The 18,570-nt window shown below is 42.3% G+C and overlaps 7 protein-coding genes across 7 annotated transcripts; 4 read left to right on the plus strand and 3 right to left on the minus strand.

Annotated features, from left to right (window-relative positions):
- Positions 1–780: 780 nt before the first annotated feature.
- On the plus strand, positions 781–2,353 carry EAF01_004578 (uncharacterized protein; the record flags this gene model as incomplete). The annotated part of the gene is made up of 2 exons (XM_038912832.1): positions 781–1,551; positions 1,601–2,353. The coding sequence occupies 2 exons, from the start codon at positions 781–783 to the stop codon at positions 2,351–2,353; spliced, it is 1,524 nt and encodes a 507-aa protein (XP_038770918.1).
- Positions 2,354–3,607: 1,254 nt separating this feature from the next.
- On the plus strand, positions 3,608–4,684 carry EAF01_004579 (uncharacterized protein; the record flags this gene model as incomplete). The annotated part of the gene is made up of 3 exons (XM_038912833.1): positions 3,608–3,923; positions 3,994–4,276; positions 4,423–4,684. 3 exons carry the CDS (start codon positions 3,608–3,610, stop codon positions 4,682–4,684), a joined length of 861 nt encoding a protein of 286 aa, XP_038770919.1.
- A 442-nt stretch (positions 4,685–5,126) lies between these two features.
- Positions 5,127–5,630, plus strand: EAF01_004580 (uncharacterized protein; the record flags this gene model as incomplete). The annotated part of the gene is made up of 1 exon (XM_038912834.1): positions 5,127–5,630. One exon carries the CDS (start codon positions 5,127–5,129, stop codon positions 5,628–5,630), a length of 504 nt encoding a protein of 167 aa, XP_038770920.1.
- Positions 5,631–5,883: 253 nt separating this feature from the next.
- On the minus strand, positions 5,884–6,633 carry EAF01_004581 (uncharacterized protein; the record flags this gene model as incomplete). Its single annotated transcript, XM_038912835.1, has 1 exon — positions 5,884–6,633. One exon carries the CDS (start codon positions 6,631–6,633, stop codon positions 5,884–5,886), a length of 750 nt encoding a protein of 249 aa, XP_038770921.1.
- Positions 6,634–8,589: 1,956 nt separating this feature from the next.
- Positions 8,590–10,702, minus strand: EAF01_004582 (uncharacterized protein; the record flags this gene model as incomplete). The annotated part of the gene is made up of 3 exons (XM_038912836.1): positions 8,590–9,535; positions 9,631–10,428; positions 10,626–10,702. The coding sequence occupies 3 exons, from the start codon at positions 10,700–10,702 to the stop codon at positions 8,590–8,592; spliced, it is 1,821 nt and encodes a 606-aa protein (XP_038770922.1).
- A 1,512-nt stretch (positions 10,703–12,214) lies between these two features.
- EAF01_004583 (uncharacterized protein) lies at positions 12,215–13,021 on the minus strand (the record flags this gene model as incomplete). Its single annotated transcript, XM_038912837.1, has 1 exon — positions 12,215–13,021. The coding sequence occupies one exon, from the start codon at positions 13,019–13,021 to the stop codon at positions 12,215–12,217; it is 807 nt and encodes a 268-aa protein (XP_038770923.1).
- Positions 13,022–14,109: 1,088 nt separating this feature from the next.
- EAF01_004584 (uncharacterized protein) lies at positions 14,110–17,217 on the plus strand (the record flags this gene model as incomplete). The annotated part of the gene is made up of 1 exon (XM_038912838.1): positions 14,110–17,217. The coding sequence occupies one exon, from the start codon at positions 14,110–14,112 to the stop codon at positions 17,215–17,217; it is 3,108 nt and encodes a 1,035-aa protein (XP_038770924.1).
- Between the last annotated feature and the right edge of the window lie 1,353 nt (positions 17,218–18,570).

Here is an 18,570-nt window from a genome sequence, read left to right on the forward strand (position 1 = left end):
CTGAAGGGCTCAATAGCCCCAGTGATTTAATAACATCCCGCCGTCGGATAGCTCTTCGCTGCTTGTTTGGGTTTGTGTCGGCGGCTGGACCTGACTGAATGAATGAATGAATCGGCCTTTCACTTGAGAGCAAGCTATAGCACTCCGATAATATCTCTAGTCGGTATTTATCCACTCGCAAGCATAATGCAACGGCAGCAGTAAGCCTTGCAGATTGACAATTGATGGTCTCTACCAATGTACAACCAAATCGGATTCAAGGAGCAATAGGAAAAGTGAAGAGCTCTTAGTATGTACGAAGTAAAGAAAACAGAGCAAGTCCGGTATGTGCTAGCCCAAACTTGCCATGTGCGACTAGTAACTCGCACACCACGTTTTCGGTAGCGTGGTGGGTTCTCGTAGCTTGAAAAGTAGAAAGACGCGATGTGGAGCTTATCAATAGTTCAGTGGCAAAAGTAGTGAACGGCAATCTGCACCGAGATTGTCTTCACCGCAATTAATCCCCGCGTTTCCTCACGTACCGTTCGGCAAATCCGAAATACAATGCTACACTAAAGTAGGGGTGTACATATTAATATAGAATGGCGGCAATAGGCCATTAGACAGAGGATGAACTCCCACGCCCCTAAGTGATTTCGGTAACGACGTGCGTAGAAAGGTTTCGATAATTTAATTTACCGCCAAGGTTAATTTCCTTCAAGGTATGTAAGTACACCTTTCCGTGCAATCATCATTGTTCGATTGTCAATTGCTTGCCATTCTGGTAATTAAGCAAAAATTATGGCGGGAGCTATCCTTCGTCTCATTCTTAGTCCGCTATTCCTCGGCAACTGGGTTTCAGCCGACAACTTCATCCGCGATGTCGCGATTGATGTAGTTGGGTGCGCTACAGTCGAAGCCATCTTCCCGGACAAAGTCTTTTACTCCGATAGTACCATTTATCAGTACGAAAACAAGAACTTTTGGTCTCAGACGGAATACTTGAGCCCTGAATGTGTCTTTCGGCCTTCAACTGCTAGAGATGTTGCGGCAGCAGTTGCGCTGCTGGGAAAGACAGAAGGAAAATTCGCTGTAAGAGGCGGTGGCCATATGGCAATCAAAGGGTCGAACAATATTGACAACGGCGTATTGATGGTCATGTCAAACCTTACGACGCTGTCGATATCTGATGATTATAGCACACTATCTGTCGGCCCAAGTCACAGATGGGGGGATGTGTATAGTTATCTTCAGACCTACAATCGCGCTGTTCTTGGGGGTCGTTTAGCTTCAGTCGGTGTACCAGGGCTCCTTCTTGCTGGTGGCGTAAACTTTTATGGAAACCAGCATGGATTCTCTGCTGATATGATCATTGGGTACGAAGCGGTCCTGGCAAATGGCACAATTGTATACGCCACCTCCAGCTCCTATGCCGATCTCTTTTGGGCGTTGAAGGGAGGTGGCAACAATTTTGGTATTGTTACAAAATTTGATTTGAGAACAGTTCCATCGGAAGGAATTTGGGCTGGTATATATACCGTCGCACAGGAGTATATCCCGGAATTTTATGCGGTAAGCATTTCTTTAACACCATTAGACAGAGACATACTAAGAATTAAAGGCCATAGCAAACTACTCCACGAACATCGTCGATCCACTTTCTCACATTGTTCCCGCAGTCATCCCTGTTGACTCAACCACCTCTGTTGGCGCCGTCATCCTCTTCTATGATAGCACTAATATTAGCTACCCTGCTTGTTTCGAGCCTTTCACTTCCATCCCGAGTGTTAGTAACACTTTGGACTTTAAGACCCTCACAGAATTCGCCCTTGAGACAAATACCGCTATAACACCCAACATTAATGACGTGTTCGTTGCGGGAACTATCGTGGGGAAAACATATGCCGAGCTTCTTCAAGGCATAAAGATTATCAACGACACATTTTATTCAGCACTTCCTGAGCTGTATGCTCAGCTTCCGGCAGAGAACATTTCCATCATCGAGATTGACTGGCAACCTATCGGGTCGCTTTGGTTGAGTGCTTCAGAGGCAAATGGTGGTAATGCACTAGGCCTTGATTCTTCGAAGGGCACATATCTTTGCTACGCGGAAGTTGTAGAGTGGATTGGATCGACTTATGACGAAACTGTTGCCGCTTGGGTCGAGAAAACAACCTATGCGATCAACAATGCTACGGAGGCGGCTGGGCTGTACGATCCTTTTAACTACATGGGCGATGCAGCCGGTTTTCAGAGCATCTTTCCTGGATATGGAGCAACGAATGAGGCTAAGCTTTTGTCTATTTCGAGAAAATATGACCCAACCAGACTTTTCCAAACATTGATGCCAGGAGGTTATAAAATTGGAGTCTAGGATTAGCCATTGTACTCAAAAGAATTTGAATACAATTTTGTGCAGAGGATCGCACAAAACAAAGAAACTTTTGATAAATAATGAGTCGAGTTTATGTGAGTTGTCTCGATTGTTGAACTGGATGTTGAGAAACTCTATGAAATGTTCAATAAAGTTAGTGCCTCAGCCATCAAAACGCTTTTTGACGCGGATATTAGTAAGCCGTCATGCTACGTTCTATTCAACTACTCGGGTAGTTATAAGTACATCTATCGGAAGATGCAGTTCTACTATTCTAAAATACTATTCTAAGCACTCGTCTTGCATCTTTGCCTTGATGGAAGAACCTTTCCTACATAAACATATCCTACATAAACATACAAAGAGATGTTTGGACTGTGATTTCGGAGGTTGTCATTAGAATTGACCGATATTTCCACTTTTGCTTTCTTCGAGGTAAGTAGGTATATAATAGGTCTAGCAAGTCAATATTTTTGAATTCATGATTTCTTCGGATTTGCATGGAAATCTCTTTGCATGTATGGCGATGTGTGGTCTAGGAACCAAATCCATTGTAACTTTCATCTGTACTCGCGATTTCAGCTTCCTTTTCCGTCACTTACGATTTATCACTAAATACATACACCATGAAACCCAAAGAATGGGTACGAGTTGGTATTGGGCAAGCCCAATTTGGGTGTTCACAACTTCATTCTCTAATTATAGCTATGGATAAAAGAGATCTATCAATGGCATTCTACCCCGCTTCAATATCATCCTTGCTCAGGCAACGGCGTTGAGTTCATCCCACCCACCCCATACAGATATCTTCAACTATGTGATGTATGCAGCCAGTATGCAATGGGGGCCAAAAGTACCCGCACTCAATCACGTTATAGATAATATTTGCCGGCGACATGCCGCATCACACCTGTATGCAGTTAAACCTCCGCATGTAATGTAGAAAATTGATGTATACGTCGGCAGGTATATCCATCGATCTGACGCACATATTGTTGTAAATGCATACATCTATACTCAGCCCCTATTCTACCACATCATTTATTCAACCTAATAGAAATTGAAACGCAACTTCATTGCAAATAAGTGAAATATTGAAGTATTTCTGGTATCAATACATCATCCATATAGCCATGAAGGATCTACGACGTAGAATCGACGATGTATTGATGGAGGGCTACGCTGGTATAATGAGACTTCAAGTCCCTTCCATTTTTATATTCGTCATGAAACAATACTTATCAATCATACATCATGGATTTCAAGAACACACATCCTAGACTTTTAAGCAGAGTGTCTGATGAATCAAGTAAATCCTCATCTGAGTCGACGGAAACCTTCCTAGGTTTCATTGAATCGCCTCCTTCTGTCATTACCTTTCCAAGACCGAACTCTACCTTTCCATTGGATAAATTTGTGCCAGATGAGAAAGGCTCGAGAGAACAACTCCTGCAACATGAACGACGGTTCAGCGATCTTCAGGTACCGTTGGTGTCAGAAAATAAAACCGTCTCGACTTGGAAATGGATACCAGTCTTCTGCGGATTATCCATAGGGGCATTTCTAGCAGGTAAGATTCGCATATATTGCTGTTGAAGTTCAAGGGCCCACGGTGTTTGTTTCTAATTGCCACAATTTAGGACTTGATGCTACCATAGTCGCCGACGCACAGGGACCTATTTTCCAAAGTCTAGGAGAAATTGAAAAGGTTGCTGGTGTTGGTGTGGCTGATCCACTTGGATCTGGAGCCACTATTCTACTTATCGGTTCTTGCTATGGTATTTTCCAAATTAAATACATGTACATGTTTAGTATGTTGTTTTTTGAGGTAGGAAGTGCGATTTGTGGAGCTTCGAATTCGATGAACGCTATGATAGTTGGACGGGTTATGGCGGGTATTGGAGGAGCGGGAATTGATCTAGGGTAAGTTGCCTCTTCTATCTCTTTGGGTTCCTCGCTTTTTGTATGGAAAGTTCTCTTAGTCGCTTAGAAGCATTGAGGACTGAAACACACTACGGAGATAGAGGATTAGCAGTCATGCATGCTATATATACTGACCATATTTTTAGAGCTCTTGATTACCTATCTAAGTTCACACCTCCACGTACAAGACCTATCTACAACGCAATTCTTGGAATCTCCTTTGGACTCGGCAACATTCTTGGTCCAGTAATTGGCGGCGCTTTTGCGAATACTCCGGCTCTCGGGTGGCGTTGGTCTTTCTATATCAATCTCCCTCGCGGCAATCATGGCTCCCCCATTCCTCATTTTTTTGCCGAAACACAACCCCATGCCTTCTATCTCAATCTCACAGAAACTCAAACTCATTGATTTTCTCGGTTTCGTCTTGCATGTTATATTATGGGCCTCTCTTCTCGTTGGGGTCACAATGGGCGGCTCAACTTGGTCCTGGTCGTCTATTTCTTCTATCGCAGTCTGGACACTCTTCGGCATTTCTCTTTTCTGCTTTGTTATCCAACAATCTCTTTGCATTCTTACCACTTCCTTCCATCGCATATTCCCAGTTCATTTCCTGCGTTCTCGAACACTCATTCTTCTCTTTATCGCTACTGCTGCGACCATGACAGCACTCGTCACACCTATCTTCTATATTCCCCTTCTTTATCAATTTGCACATGGCACTTCTCCTATGGCATCAGCACTCAATTTGATCCCTGCAATCGCAGCCTTCTTCATCATTATTTTATGCACAGGTGCATTACTCCCGCGAATCGGTTAATACAAAGCCATTTATATTCTCGCCTCAGTCTTCATGATTGTCGGTGGAATATTCATGAGTCGAGTCACTATCAATACTTCCAACAAAACAATTTATCTCTATTCTATCCTGATAGGAATAGGAGTAGGAATGATCTTTCAAATAGCCTACGATATTGGCATGAGTAAAGTATCATCGATGGGTGCACAGGGTATCACAGCTACTGAAGAATCAGGCGCCGATGAACAAAAACTTATAGCGTATATAAATGTCGCACAAGTAGGCTGTGCGGGTATTGCACTTAGGATTGCGGGATGCATATACCAAAATTTGGGAGTGAAGAAGCTTCAAGAAGTTTTTGGAGATGGGGTTCCGATGGAGATTATGAGGGAAGCCTTGGGTGGGTTAAAAAGTGAGGGGATGGGAGATATGGGCACTTTCGATGAGGATATTATGAAGAGTGCGTTAAGTGCATTAGTCACGACTGTAGGTAATGTTTACTGGCTGGTTGTTGTAGCGGGTGTGGTGTGTGCAATTTGTGGTCTGAGTATGAAGTGAGAAAGAGGTGTTTTGGAGCCGGAGTTGGAGGGAAATAGGAGGTTTAGGGTCAATTATGAAGCTATCATTTGGGATGGTGGAGAACGATGTTCATTGTGAAACGTGATCGATTCGGGTGGGAAGGGCTTGGAACTTATCTTCTATAACTTAACCTACTTTCAACGATGAATAAGATTTATTTTGATGGCTTTAAAATATTAATCGACCTTCCCCTCTATGCAAGCATTGCATTCAGTACTTCGATAGCACTGACTCAGTAATCTCCATCCTTCTCAACACCTTCCGGCCACCAAATCATATGCCCGCCTCCCTCTGCATGCTGCCTCCCAACTCTCGTATAAAAATCTCCTAGCATTCTGAACCCCACTTTTCTATACAATTTCTCTCCTTCAATACTAGCAGTCAATCCCGCAGGAACTTTTTCTTTTCCCGCTCTCTCCAAAATATACTCCATCAACAATTTTCCAATGCCTTTTCCTTGGTACTCGGGAAGCACAACGATACTATTGACATGCCAGCGATTTCGCCTCCTTGGGAAAGCTTCCGGAGACCAATAACGCTCTTGATCGATTTTGATTGAGTGATTGAAAACGGCCCTGTTGGGTTTTGACGTAGCACGGTCGGGCCGGAAGTAATTATATACTGCGAACAGAACCGTTAAAATAGAAGTCAACATCCATCTCCCCAATCTTTCCAAGCCGTTCCTCTCATTTACGAATTTCTGAACTCCAGAATCCACACCTTTACGACTGTACATTCCATAAGCCAAAAGAGCATCAGGTGACTCCGGAGAACAGACGACTAAAGTCAGAGTATGAGGGTTCAGATAGGATTTTGTAACGGCTTGTGCAACGGAGATTTGTTGATCTCGTGGATATTGTTTCGCGTGCGGATGGAGGAAGTCGCTTACGGGACTGGGACTATAGGCTGCGATGACGATGTGTGTCATTTGGGGGATGTCGGAAAGGGTTGCGGGGCGGAGAATGAAGGGTCGGGAGGGCATTTTGGATGTGTGATTTTGGATTTAACGACTAGGTTATTAGATGGCGTGGAAATGATGAAAGGGAATTGATGTTAAGTCAACCACACAAAGTTTAATACGAGGCATCTGCTCCTGAGGTAAAGAAGTCTATATATAGTTGTAACTAATATATCACGCCGGATGACTGACACGATCAAATCGCTTACACCGAACTCCGATCTCCGAAGATTTGGATATACCGCAGAAACTTTTAATTTTCAAACATCCTCGTATGGGAAGACTTATATAGGAAGGTGAGATATTTGAAGTCAAAATACCGCTATACTATTTCATAACAAGTATCTCGTCGGTGGTTTCGTGGGTGCTGCGAGTCTCATCATTGGACATAAAGTCGGAGTTAGGGTCTAATCATGTGATTGCCGTATGTAAGCACAAGTGAGATTTGTAGGTCACGTCGACGATGTTATCAGGCAGATACTCGGGCGCGGGGAAAAGTTTTGTATTGTGGGATGTATAGAAGATGCTTTGGTTCATGAACTTTCGTCGAGGGCATAGCCTCATCGGGAGAGTACGCCTTGTTGGTGGGCAGAGCATGAACTTTGATAAGACTGCTCAAAATGCAAGTAACACACCATCAAATCAAGCATCATCCTAGCTGTTTAAGCTGTCAATCGAGATGAGTTATTATCCTCTAGTTAAGGGAGGGTAGTTGTATCGTTAGTCATACGACTCCTATCGATATCTCGAATTCGTAGTCGCATTGGGAGTAGCTAGATATAGAGGGGAAAGAGATGCCAAATTGACAACCTTGGAAATATCTATGTTCTTCCAACGGATACTATTGAAAAGATAAAGCGAATAGAGAGGAATCTCTCACAGAACTCTTCACCATTCGTTAGAATACTCGGGGTTCGAAATTTCGGTTGAAACTTCTCAGCTCTGGCGATTATCCTCCAAATTCGGGAGTGAGAGTTACTCCTATGCCGATATTGGTATTGATTCAAGTGCAGGGGATTGTGGTAAGCCTTGATAGGTCTGCCATGATGGTTGTCGAACTCTCATCTCTGAGCATCCAGGCACCCGCTTTGATAACGTTAACCCAGACTGCTTTCTCACCCACAACTTCTTTGCCCTTGATTTTAAAACAGCTACAAATCCATATCCTTGACTTTCACTTGTTCTATGGTTCTGGATCCTGATGAATTTCAATCGCCTTTCTCTGAGCAAGTCATCACTCGCGAGATTATGTAATAAGGACCAGTAGTCACTCTACCTCCACCACTTTACCTCATCTTAACACAGCATAGCAACAATATTCATCCAAGGGTACTCTTAGAAGCAGACCTTTCTGCCTAAGAAATGTGTGTAACGTATGATATATTCTGGTACAACGAGGTTGACGAAGCGGAGCCCATTGGTCCCAAAATATACCCATTCAGCTCAGAATACACCTGTGGAGCCTTTAAGATGGAGTATGCGAGATGCAAAGATTTTTTTGAATCTAGATAAGTGTATTGGGAGGAGAGCTAGAGGGGATACTAGCATGGGGATCTCTTTCAAGAACTCATCCGTCGCCACCATTTGACATATCTGGAGGAGAAAGCATAAGTTGATAGGTATGATGGTCCTTTCTACCACTTACATTCCTACGATGAGACGATACAATTGTAAAAAAGGGAAGATGGATCTGACATTATTTTCACTTGTGTGAGTTCGTTCATCCACAATCAGATAAAGTGAAACGCTTACAATTAGTTGCATTCACAAAGTTAGCAAAATACTTGCATACATATGCCTATCAATGATAGAACATTTCCTTCGACTACACAGATCTCTAAGCGAATGTACCAATCTTCACACCCAAGAGGAAACCTTCATCGCAAGTTCCCATTCCATTCACAAAAGTCAACACACCCTAACCTCACCCCCACCTCACCCCACCACTCCACTCCACTCCACTCCCCTCGCAAACCCCAATCAACACCCTCCCATCCCCGCCCTCGCCCTCGCCATCCCAATATGCATCGCACCACCCATCCCACTCAAACCAGGAACCTTCTCCACCCCCATAAGTTCATCCGTACTATCCATTTCCTCTACCAGCATCTTCGCTTGCGCCACAAGTGCGTTGAGAAACACGTTATTTATGAGATGTTCAGGAATGTCTACTTTTGGAAGAGTCTTCCGAGGCTTTGTTTGCTCGGCTGTTTGCTCGGCTGTTTGCTCGGTGTCGCAAGTAGTAGGTTGAAAATTGCGAAAAACACTTTCCATGCTATCGTCTCTCTCGAATACTACCCCGTCATCCGTAGGTGTAGATGTAGATATAGATGTAGAAGCAGTCGTAAAACTCTCCTTCTCCTCCTCAACACCATCATCCCCCGCTCCCGTAGCACTCCTTGCAATACTCAAAAGCGTAACAATAAACATTTCTTTCAAGTAAGCAAAACTGAATCCTTCCGTCATCTTCGCAATCAGCGAACACACATCCTCTCCAAAATCAACCATATCCCCTTCATCCCCTCCCGATTTTCCCCTCCAAAACTCTACATACGCTCTCCGCTCTTCTTCATTCGGAACTCTAAAACAGTATTTCCGATCAAATCTACTCGGTCTCTTACTAATACTCGAATCTAGTTTTCCTAAATGATTCGTACTGCCGATCATGAGGATTCCATCATTGGATTCTAGTCCATCTACTTCGTTTAGAAAGTATGAACGAGTTTTCTCGGTGACGAGAGAATCGAGATCTTCGAAGATAAGGAGACAGGGAGCCATTTTGCGGGCTTTTTGAAAGATGGTTGAGATGGCCCATTTTGGGCCGTGGCATTCACGTCGAAGGATTTGACGTAGAGGGATGGGATAGGGGAAGGACGAGAGGAGAGAGTTGACATGAGGGCTTTGATGGAGATTGTTTTGCCATTTCCTGAAGGAAAGTGTTAGTGATGAGGACAATAAGAGGGGAGATCTCGGGACGTCAGAAATAAAAGATTCAGAGCAAGATGTTTGAAATAAAAAGACATTTTTGAATCGGAGAGATGTAAATCGACATTTATTCCAAAAGAGTGCACGTTCATGATATAGTGGAGATCCTGATAATTCTTACCTGGTACACCATGCAAAATGATCCCACGTTTCCAAGGCACAGCAAGCTTCTTATACAAAGCCTGGTTATCAAAGAAGCTCTCCACGTCAGCGATAAGATTGGCCTTCAACGTTTTATTGAGAATGACTTCATCCCACGAGGAGCCCTGAACAGATTCGTAAAGATTCTTGTCTTTAACCCATAATTGACTATCAAAGACATATATTTCTTCGTGGAGTTCTAGGGTCCAGGCACTGGCGGCTAGGATCAAAGCATCTATACCCCTAGCGGAGGGGTCATCTTCTTTATCTGAAAGTATAAACTGTAACTTCAAAGTGCCGAACCCCTTAGGATCCTCGTAATTTGCTCGATAAACAATATATTTCATGTTCTTCCAAGTATAAAACCACCGACGGAACTTGACCTGTTCGATAACCATCTTGGGCTTGTCGTCAAGACGAGATCCGGATGCATGATATGCGCGGATGGTCCAGTTAGCGTCTTTATCATCTGCGTAATCTTCATCATCCTCGTTACCATCATCTTTATCGCTGCGCTTAGCAAAGCCAGCATCGGCGTAACCTATGAGATCACATCGATCGAAACTAGTCTGTACGACTTGGGAAAATTCGTAGTATGCCTTGAGACTCTCGAAAAGCGTGAGTGGAATGGATGTAGTCTGAGCTGCATGCTGACTTGTCCAGCCGTTGAAAACTTCATTGTGAAAACTGGCCCTATTCCTTATTAGTTCATTGATCCTCTTCGCTTCGATCTTCACAGGGGAAAGCGGTCCGACTAACATTTTCAAATACACCAGGTATCTGAGTTGTTCTGAATGCAAGGAATAAGTCGCGGCTTTTGAGTACATAGAATCAAAGATGAATACCAGAAATGAAGGAACTTTAGAATTATATACCCATCTTCCCCTCACAAGGCTGCGCCGCCGAGTACGTTACTTTTTGCCTCATTTGCCTCATATGCCTCACTCAAGGCAGCACTTCTACACATTTCCAAGAAACCACTAAGCAATCACCACAGCCTATCAAGCCTCATAGACACCCGCACTTCGCCGCGACTATGCAGATAAGTAATACGAGTCAACTCACCGTATTTGAGAGACTGCACGAGGATACGTGAAAACATGTGTGTTGCGCGTGAGAATAGTGACAAACGAGACAACTTCAAACGAGCGCGTCATTTAATACACTTCAAGAGTGTACCCCTCATATGGAACAGGGGTATTGAGACCCTACGGAATTATCTACTCTTTCAACAACAGTATGCTGTCGCAATGAACTGTGTCTGACGTGCATCAATCGAACCATCCCTCAATGCTCGTCATATCCAATGACCAATAAAACATGAGCATTATTTTCTAAGCTGCAGACAGTGTAACATCGAAGGCATATGCGAGTAGGAGCGACGCATTTTGAACGTAGAATCCTGGAGCGGATATTATTACAAGTTCTAGGAACTGATCGCCGCAAAGAATTGACAAGTTTGATTTGAATATCTCTCTCATATCAAATACTGTGATCATAATCAGATTTCTTGATTCGATGCCTTACGCCTCGCATACAATGCACTTGGTGTAAATTTATATAGCACGATTCTTGATTGGTGATCAAATAACTGTGTGGCTCTAGACGAGGTAATGGGAGCAGAAAGTAAAACTAAAAAGCTTGCAGACAGAATCGAACGCGTAGGAATAGGGGTCGCATACCGAGATAAAAGATCCATGAGTACTGGCTAATCATTTGTTGAGTTGGCACTGGCCGCAATATAAAATTCTAGATCGTATCGACAAGAGCATACACATAATTCATTTCTCGTCAGCTCATCCATCAATTTACAGGAGCACTATGCTTTTCTTCAAGATTCACTTCGAGATCGAAAACGTCCTCTGAGCCAACTCCGATCCAGTAGGATCCATCATGCTACCATCCATTCGCGCTATTTCACGGGTCCAAAGTTTTTCATCCTCAATATTAACCTTTTAGAGTCATCATTGAGGTTCGAATGATCTTCCTCGCTCCACTGCCCGAAGAACTCTCAGCCTCCCCTTCGTTCCTCTGCTGTCATATTAAACCCCATGATTATAACAAAGTGAGCGAATTTAAGTGCGGGTAATAAGGCCTCGAAAGAACAAAATCTGATCGATAGCAACCCAATAAGCTTCAACAAGTTTTCAAGAGATGGTGTTGCAAAACAATGGAGATTGAAAATCCGGAGACAACTATGTCTGACGATGATAATGCATCGATAATTCACTGCATACTGAGGTTCATATTAAAGAATGACAGAAAAAAAATTGCAAGTCCAAGAACCGATTGCCATTTGAAATTACAATATTCATCGTTTTAAACTACCACCGTCATTTATCATTAAAATCATTAATATCCTTTCCATCAAAGCATCAACCGGGTATCTCTTGTGTAACAAACCCTCCCAAAATATCCTGTTTTTCGGATTTCACCCATAATTTTGAAGAGAAGGAGGCTTCTACTACAGTATAGCTGCTTATATCGTAGGTGCAATGCTGACCGTCTTCACTCTTTGGAACATTCCAACATGCTTAATTCCTTCCTCGTTCCATGTCCCCATCTTCTCATCAATCTTAAATCCCCATTTAGCCCAAGCTGGCGCAACCTGTTCCTGTGCGTGGACACACATCAAACCCTTCCACACAGGTATTTCTTCCGTGCTTGAAGCTCCAACATTTTCCATTCCCATTGTGGCAACAGATGGATTGAAGAACGTAGGGTTCTGTTGCGCCCACGACATAGCTGCGCCTGCCAGTAACTTGGAGATGCCAGCACCCCTGCAATCTTTGATAACTGCAATTCTACCCAGTTTTATATATGGTTCGACTCCGTCATGATATGTAGTTGCTCGATCGACAATGTAAGGAGGTGGATTTCTGCCATCGGGAATCGGAGCCGTTTCAAGCGCATCAGCATAATAGCTTGAACCTGGTTCAGGATGTGGTGGATGTGGAAATGGTACCAGGCGAATTGTGCCAATAGGTTGAGATGTAGTCCTACTTTTCTTTCTCTGTAATATATTTCCATCATCATCGGTGACTTCGGGATCAGTGGTTTCGTTCACTGAAGCATAAATGACCCAGTGGCAAGCTCGAGAGTCGTCGGAATCAAACTCGTTTTCGAGAGGAACTCCTTGCTCTTGGACGAAGACAGCTTCTCGAACTTCCATGGCGTCTAGGAAGGTTTTGGGAATATGATCGGGTTGCTCTGATGCGGGAAGTTTGCGATCATAGCCATCAAGGTTTGTTGGACCTAAGAACTGGATGAAAGGAGTTGCCGACATTGTGATGTGAGAAGAGTGATGGTCTTTTTAGTATATGTTATGAATGTGTAATTTTATGAGAGTTGGAGTCTTTCAGACGAGTAGTAAATGGTAATTTTAAAAAAGATTAAAAGGACTGATATTCTCGATCGAATCTATTTCTGTGGTTGTAATGCACCGTCAGATTGTGGAAGGAAAGGAGACAGTCATATGGATGGTTGACTTGTAGAGCGATGGTTGAGAGGCTGGCTGGGTGAGAAGCCAAGGTAGAGGTCATAGAGAAACCACCAAATATTTCGTCATCAAGTTGTAGTTGGAATGGTAGTTGCAGTTGTAGTTGTAGTTGTAGTTGTAGTTGTAGTTGTAGTTGTAGTTGTAGTTGTAGTTGTAGTTGTAGTTGTAGTTGTAGTTGTAGTTGTAGTTGTAGTTGTAGTTGTAGTTGTAGTTGTAGTTGTAGTTGCAGTGTAACAATGGAGGGGCAGAGGCAGTGAGGAATGGAGGGGAAAAGTGGGAAACCTTGTCTTCACTCAAATGTTGGTTGGAAGGTCGGAGGTTTGGGTTTCTCTCGCTCCGATATCCTTACCATCCTCTTATCCTCTTATCCTCTTATCCTCTTATCCTCTTATCCTCTTATCCTCTTATCCTCTTATCGTGTTCAGATAAGACATCTTATCGATCGAGACCCCTCGAACCTTCAGCCTTGACCCTCAGCCTTACTCGTAGAGGACTGATAATTGTAAAGCTGTCCTCTTTAAATCCTTGCAAGGATTATCAACGTCAATCTTTGGAAACACCTGGGCACTTTAAAGAAGTATCGAGAAAATGATACTTGTCCATAAGTAAATTATATTATATAAAAAAATCAAGTAAAAGAGGTCTTGTTGTTATATTTACAATTGAATCGTTGTCCTTTGAATATTTGGCTTGGAATCCTTGTGGACAGATTCCATGTCGAATGTTTGAGGCAGGGCATACATACTTTTAATATTCGAGTAGTTGAAACTCGTTACAGTATTTCTTTGACCTTATCCTCCATCTTCCCCCTCTGAAAATATCATCTCACTTCATTCATTCATTTAGCAATTAAGCTTGCTACACCACAGCATATAATGGCTCTTTCGAGGAGTTCTTCTGGGAAGATCTTTTCTTCTCCAATCTTGTCCATATTATGTTTGTTTTATATCTTCACTTCTACCGCATTGGCTGCATCGGCAGTTTTAGGTGTTGATCTGGGGACAGAATATATCAAGGCAGCTTTAGTAAAACCCGGTATTCCACTCGAAATTGTACTCACGAAAGACTCTCGTCGAAAAGAAACATCCGCCGTAGCTTTCAAGCCCTCGAAAAATCCACTTAGCGGATCGTTCCCAGAACGAGTTTACGGTTCAGATGCGGTAGCTTTGGCGGCACGATTTCCTGGAGATGTCTATCCTAACCTCAAACCCCTCTTGGGATTGAAGACGGAGAATGATCTCATTAAAGAATATGGAACTAGACACCCGGCTTTACAATTGGAGGCAGACAAGACGCGAGGTACAGCAGCTTTCCGAAGCGGTGCATTTGCTGCAGATGAGCAGCCATGGTCTGTCGAGGAAATCTTAGCCATGGAATTACAGAGCATTCAAAAGAACGCCGAGGCTCTAGCAGGTAGCAAAGTCAACGATTTAGTCATTACCGTTCCAGTCTTTTACACCACGGAAGAGAAGAGAGCTGTTCTTCTGGCGGCAGATTTGGCAGGTCTTCGAGTTTTGGAATTGATCAGTGATGGATTGGCTGTCGGTCTCAATTACGCTACCTCCCGAACTTTCCCAAGCATCAACGAAGGAGGAAAAGCCGAACACCACATGATTTTTGATATGGGCGCCGGATCTACCAAGGCTTCAATCTTGAAGTTCCAAGGACGAACCGTTAAGGACGTTGGAAAGTTCAACAAGACCATTCAAGAAGTAAAGGTCGTCAGTAGTGGATGGGATAGAACACTTGGAGGCGATGCTCTCAACGCTGTCATTGTCGATGATATGATTGCACAATTTGTCGAATCTCCCAAGGCACAACAGGTATCAGCAACTGCCGAGAAGGTCCAGGCTCATGGAAGAGCTGCCGCAAAGTTGTGGAAGGAAGCCGAACGTTTACGACAAATTCTCAGTGCCAATGCCAATACTCAAGCTAGTTTCGAAGGACTTTACGAAGATGTTGACTTCAAATACAAGATTAGCCGAGCGGAGTTCGAAAAACTCGCCGAGAATCATGCTGCACGAGTCGGTAAAGTTATTGAGAAGGCTTTAGATCTTGCCAATCTTGAGATTAAGGATCTTGATTCTATCATTCTTCACGGAGGTGCTATCAGAACTCCATTTGTTCAAAAGGAGCTTGAGAAGATTGTTGGAGGTTCCGACAAAATCCGCACCAATGTCAATGCCGATGAAGCCGCCGTTTTTGGTGCTGGATTTAGAGGTGCCGGACTCAGCCCTTCGTTTAGGGTCAAGGAAATTCGAAGTTACGATGGTGCTTCTTATGCCGCTGGTATTAAATACATCGACATTCACAAGAAGCCAAGGCACATGAGGTTGTACGAACCAACCACTAATGTCAACGCGGAGAAGCAATTTACTTTTGAAAATCATGAGGAGTTTACTATTGATTTCTATCAACATGTTGCATCATCAGAGAAAGTATCGCCTGGATCCGCAGAAAAGGAATTGAAAGCAATCACTTCACAAAATTTGACAGAGTCTGTAACTCTTTTGAAAGAGAAACACAATTGCGACAACAAGGATATCAGAGTCCATTTGAGCACTCGTGTTAGTCCTGTTAACGGTGAAATGGAAATCATGAAATTCGTCGTTGACTGTGAGGTTGAAGAGGTAGAGAAGGAGAGTATGGTCGATAGTGTCAAAGGACTTTTTGGATTTGGAAAGAAAGATCAAGCACCATTAGAGGATGGTCAAGAATCTACGGACAGTTCTAGCACCACCGAAAGTTCGACTACGTCTAAAAAAGCCACCTCATCTTCCAGCTCTAAATCTGCCTCAAAATCCTCCACCGCATCAGTCAAGGACAAGGAGGCCGCCAAGAGCAAGAAAACTTTGGTTGTCATACCATTGAAATATGAAACAAAACTCAAAGGTCTTCCGGAAGTTCCAGCTTCCGAAATCACCAGAATGAAAGATCGTATCGCTGCATTTGATGATTCCGACCGATCCCGTCGTTTACGCGAAGAAGCTTTGAACCAATTGGAAGGATTTACATACAAGGCAAGAGACTTCCTTGACAATGAAGAATTCATCGCAGCATCTACCGAAGCCGAACGTTCAGATCTAGAGACCAAATCCAAGGCAGCAAGTGAATGGATTTATTCTGGCGGTGCCGATGCATCTCGTGATGAACTCAAAGCCAAACTCAAGGAAATGAAAGATATCGTGACACCAATTCAAAAGCGAAGAGAAGAAGCCGCTGGCCGACCTGAACATTTGAAATCTCTTAAGGAAGCACTAGAACAAACAAAATCATTCATTGCCGGTGTAAGAGAGCAAATCAAAAATGAAACAGCCGCCCATTCTTCCTTCAGCGCATCTAAATCCAGCGCTTCAGCCAACCCTGAAGCAACATCCACAGCCACTGTTGATGATTTTGCCGATCTCGAAGATGAAGAGAATGCGGGTTCCACTTCATCAACAGTAACTGCTCCTCCCGAAGAAGAAACTATGGAGCCACCAGTCTATAAGGAAGCTGATCTCGTAGCTCCTCAAGCACTTTATGATGATATCTCCAAATGGCTCTCTGACCTTGTCGCCCAACAAGAAAAACTCGCTGCTACAGCTGACCCTGTTCTTCTTATCAAAGATCTTGCCGAGAAGACCAAACAACTTCAAGATATTGGTGTAGAACTTATCATGAAGAGTATGAAACAACCATACAAGACTGCTCGCAAGCCAACTAGCAAACCCGAGAAGAAGAAGTCCACAAAATCAAAGTCAAAGACGAAGAAGAGTAAGAAGACTGGAACTGCAACTGCTGATGAAGCAGATGCGACAATTGATTTGGGCTTTGGAGGACCAGATGGAAAGGCTGGAAAGGGTGATGAAGGAACTGAGGGAAGCCCTATTTTCAAGGTCGGGGAGAATGATGATATGCCTAGTGAAGAAGAAATTTTGGGAGCAATTAGAAAGGTGAAGGATGATAAGAGGGATGAAGAGGTTAAACATGAAGAATTGTAGATCATTTAGATAGATTTGTATAGATGCTTTGAAACGATAGTGATTTGCATCTGAGATGGTATTTAGTTGTTTGTTTGTTTGCTTGTTTGTTTGTGTGAGAGATAAGGTGGGTCTATATGAATACTTTACTTAGCTACTAAAATATATTAAACTTTTACGGCCGTTACTTGATTTGGTTTGATGCGTTTTTTAAGTATTTGTATTTTCGATTTGCTCTTTAGATAGAGAATTAAAGGGGGGAGCAGAGTTTGAAGAAGCTATTTTTCGAATTCTTTATATCTTTTATCTTCAAGTCTATTCTTATAGGTTGTATGAGTATATATATATAATGAGATATTTGTATCTATTAATTCCTATCTAATGAATAAATGAATGAATGAATGAATGAATGAATGAATGAATGAATGAATGAATGAATGAATGAATGAGGAATGAATGAATACTAAAATAACTAAATTAAATAATAAATAATAAATAATAAATAATAAATAATAAATAATAATAATAATAATAAATAATAATACTAAATAATAAATAATAAATAATAAATAATAAATAATAAATAATAAATAATAATATAAATAATAAATAATAAATAATAAATAGTAAATACAGAAATAATCAATAATAAATAATAGATAATAAATAGTAATAGTAAATAATAACATATATATAAGAATATAGTTTTAAAATATTATATAGATGAATAGAAAGTAAATGAAAAGATAATAAAGAAGAGGGGAAAAGAGAATGAGATGAGAGAAGGAAAGACAAGATAGGAAGAAAGGAAGGGAGGGCTATGAGAAGTCAAATTAAGTTCATGATTTATATACTGGTTTATTAGTTCTTTATAAGATTTATGAGATCATCAGGTTCTAAGTCTAGTTTCGTGCGGAGATGTATGCGGAGATATGCGAGGTGCTGGGGCGGGAAGGAGGGTAGTTTATGAAGAGATGGAAAATGGAAAGGGTGAGCAGAGCGGTGTTTGGTTTTTCTCCATTTGTTTTCTTGTTTTATTCATATTCGTATCTGCATCCTGTTTATCATAAAATTCCGATCTAGGCATACTAGATAGACGGGACGGACTCTCTGAGTTCAATACATCTCATTACCTATTGTATCCAATCTTGGTTTCGAGGTTCTAAGATTCACCTTCATATTGGCTATTGGATAGATGGTACATGGTACATTGATATACAGGTAAGTACGGACAACCTGATTATTTGTATCTGTATAGATATCAACTAATGGGTGTGACTATAAGTACAGCTAGAGCTCTGGACTACCCCCTCCCCAGAAATTCTCAAATTCTCCGATATCCCACCCCAAACTCCAAACTCAAAATCTCAGACT

This window comes from Botrytis porri (assembly GCF_014898465.1).
Source record: "Botrytis porri strain MUCL 3234 chromosome Unknown BPOR_006, whole genome shotgun sequence".
Lineage (NCBI taxonomy): Eukaryota > Fungi > Ascomycota > Leotiomycetes > Helotiales > Sclerotiniaceae > Botrytis > Botrytis porri.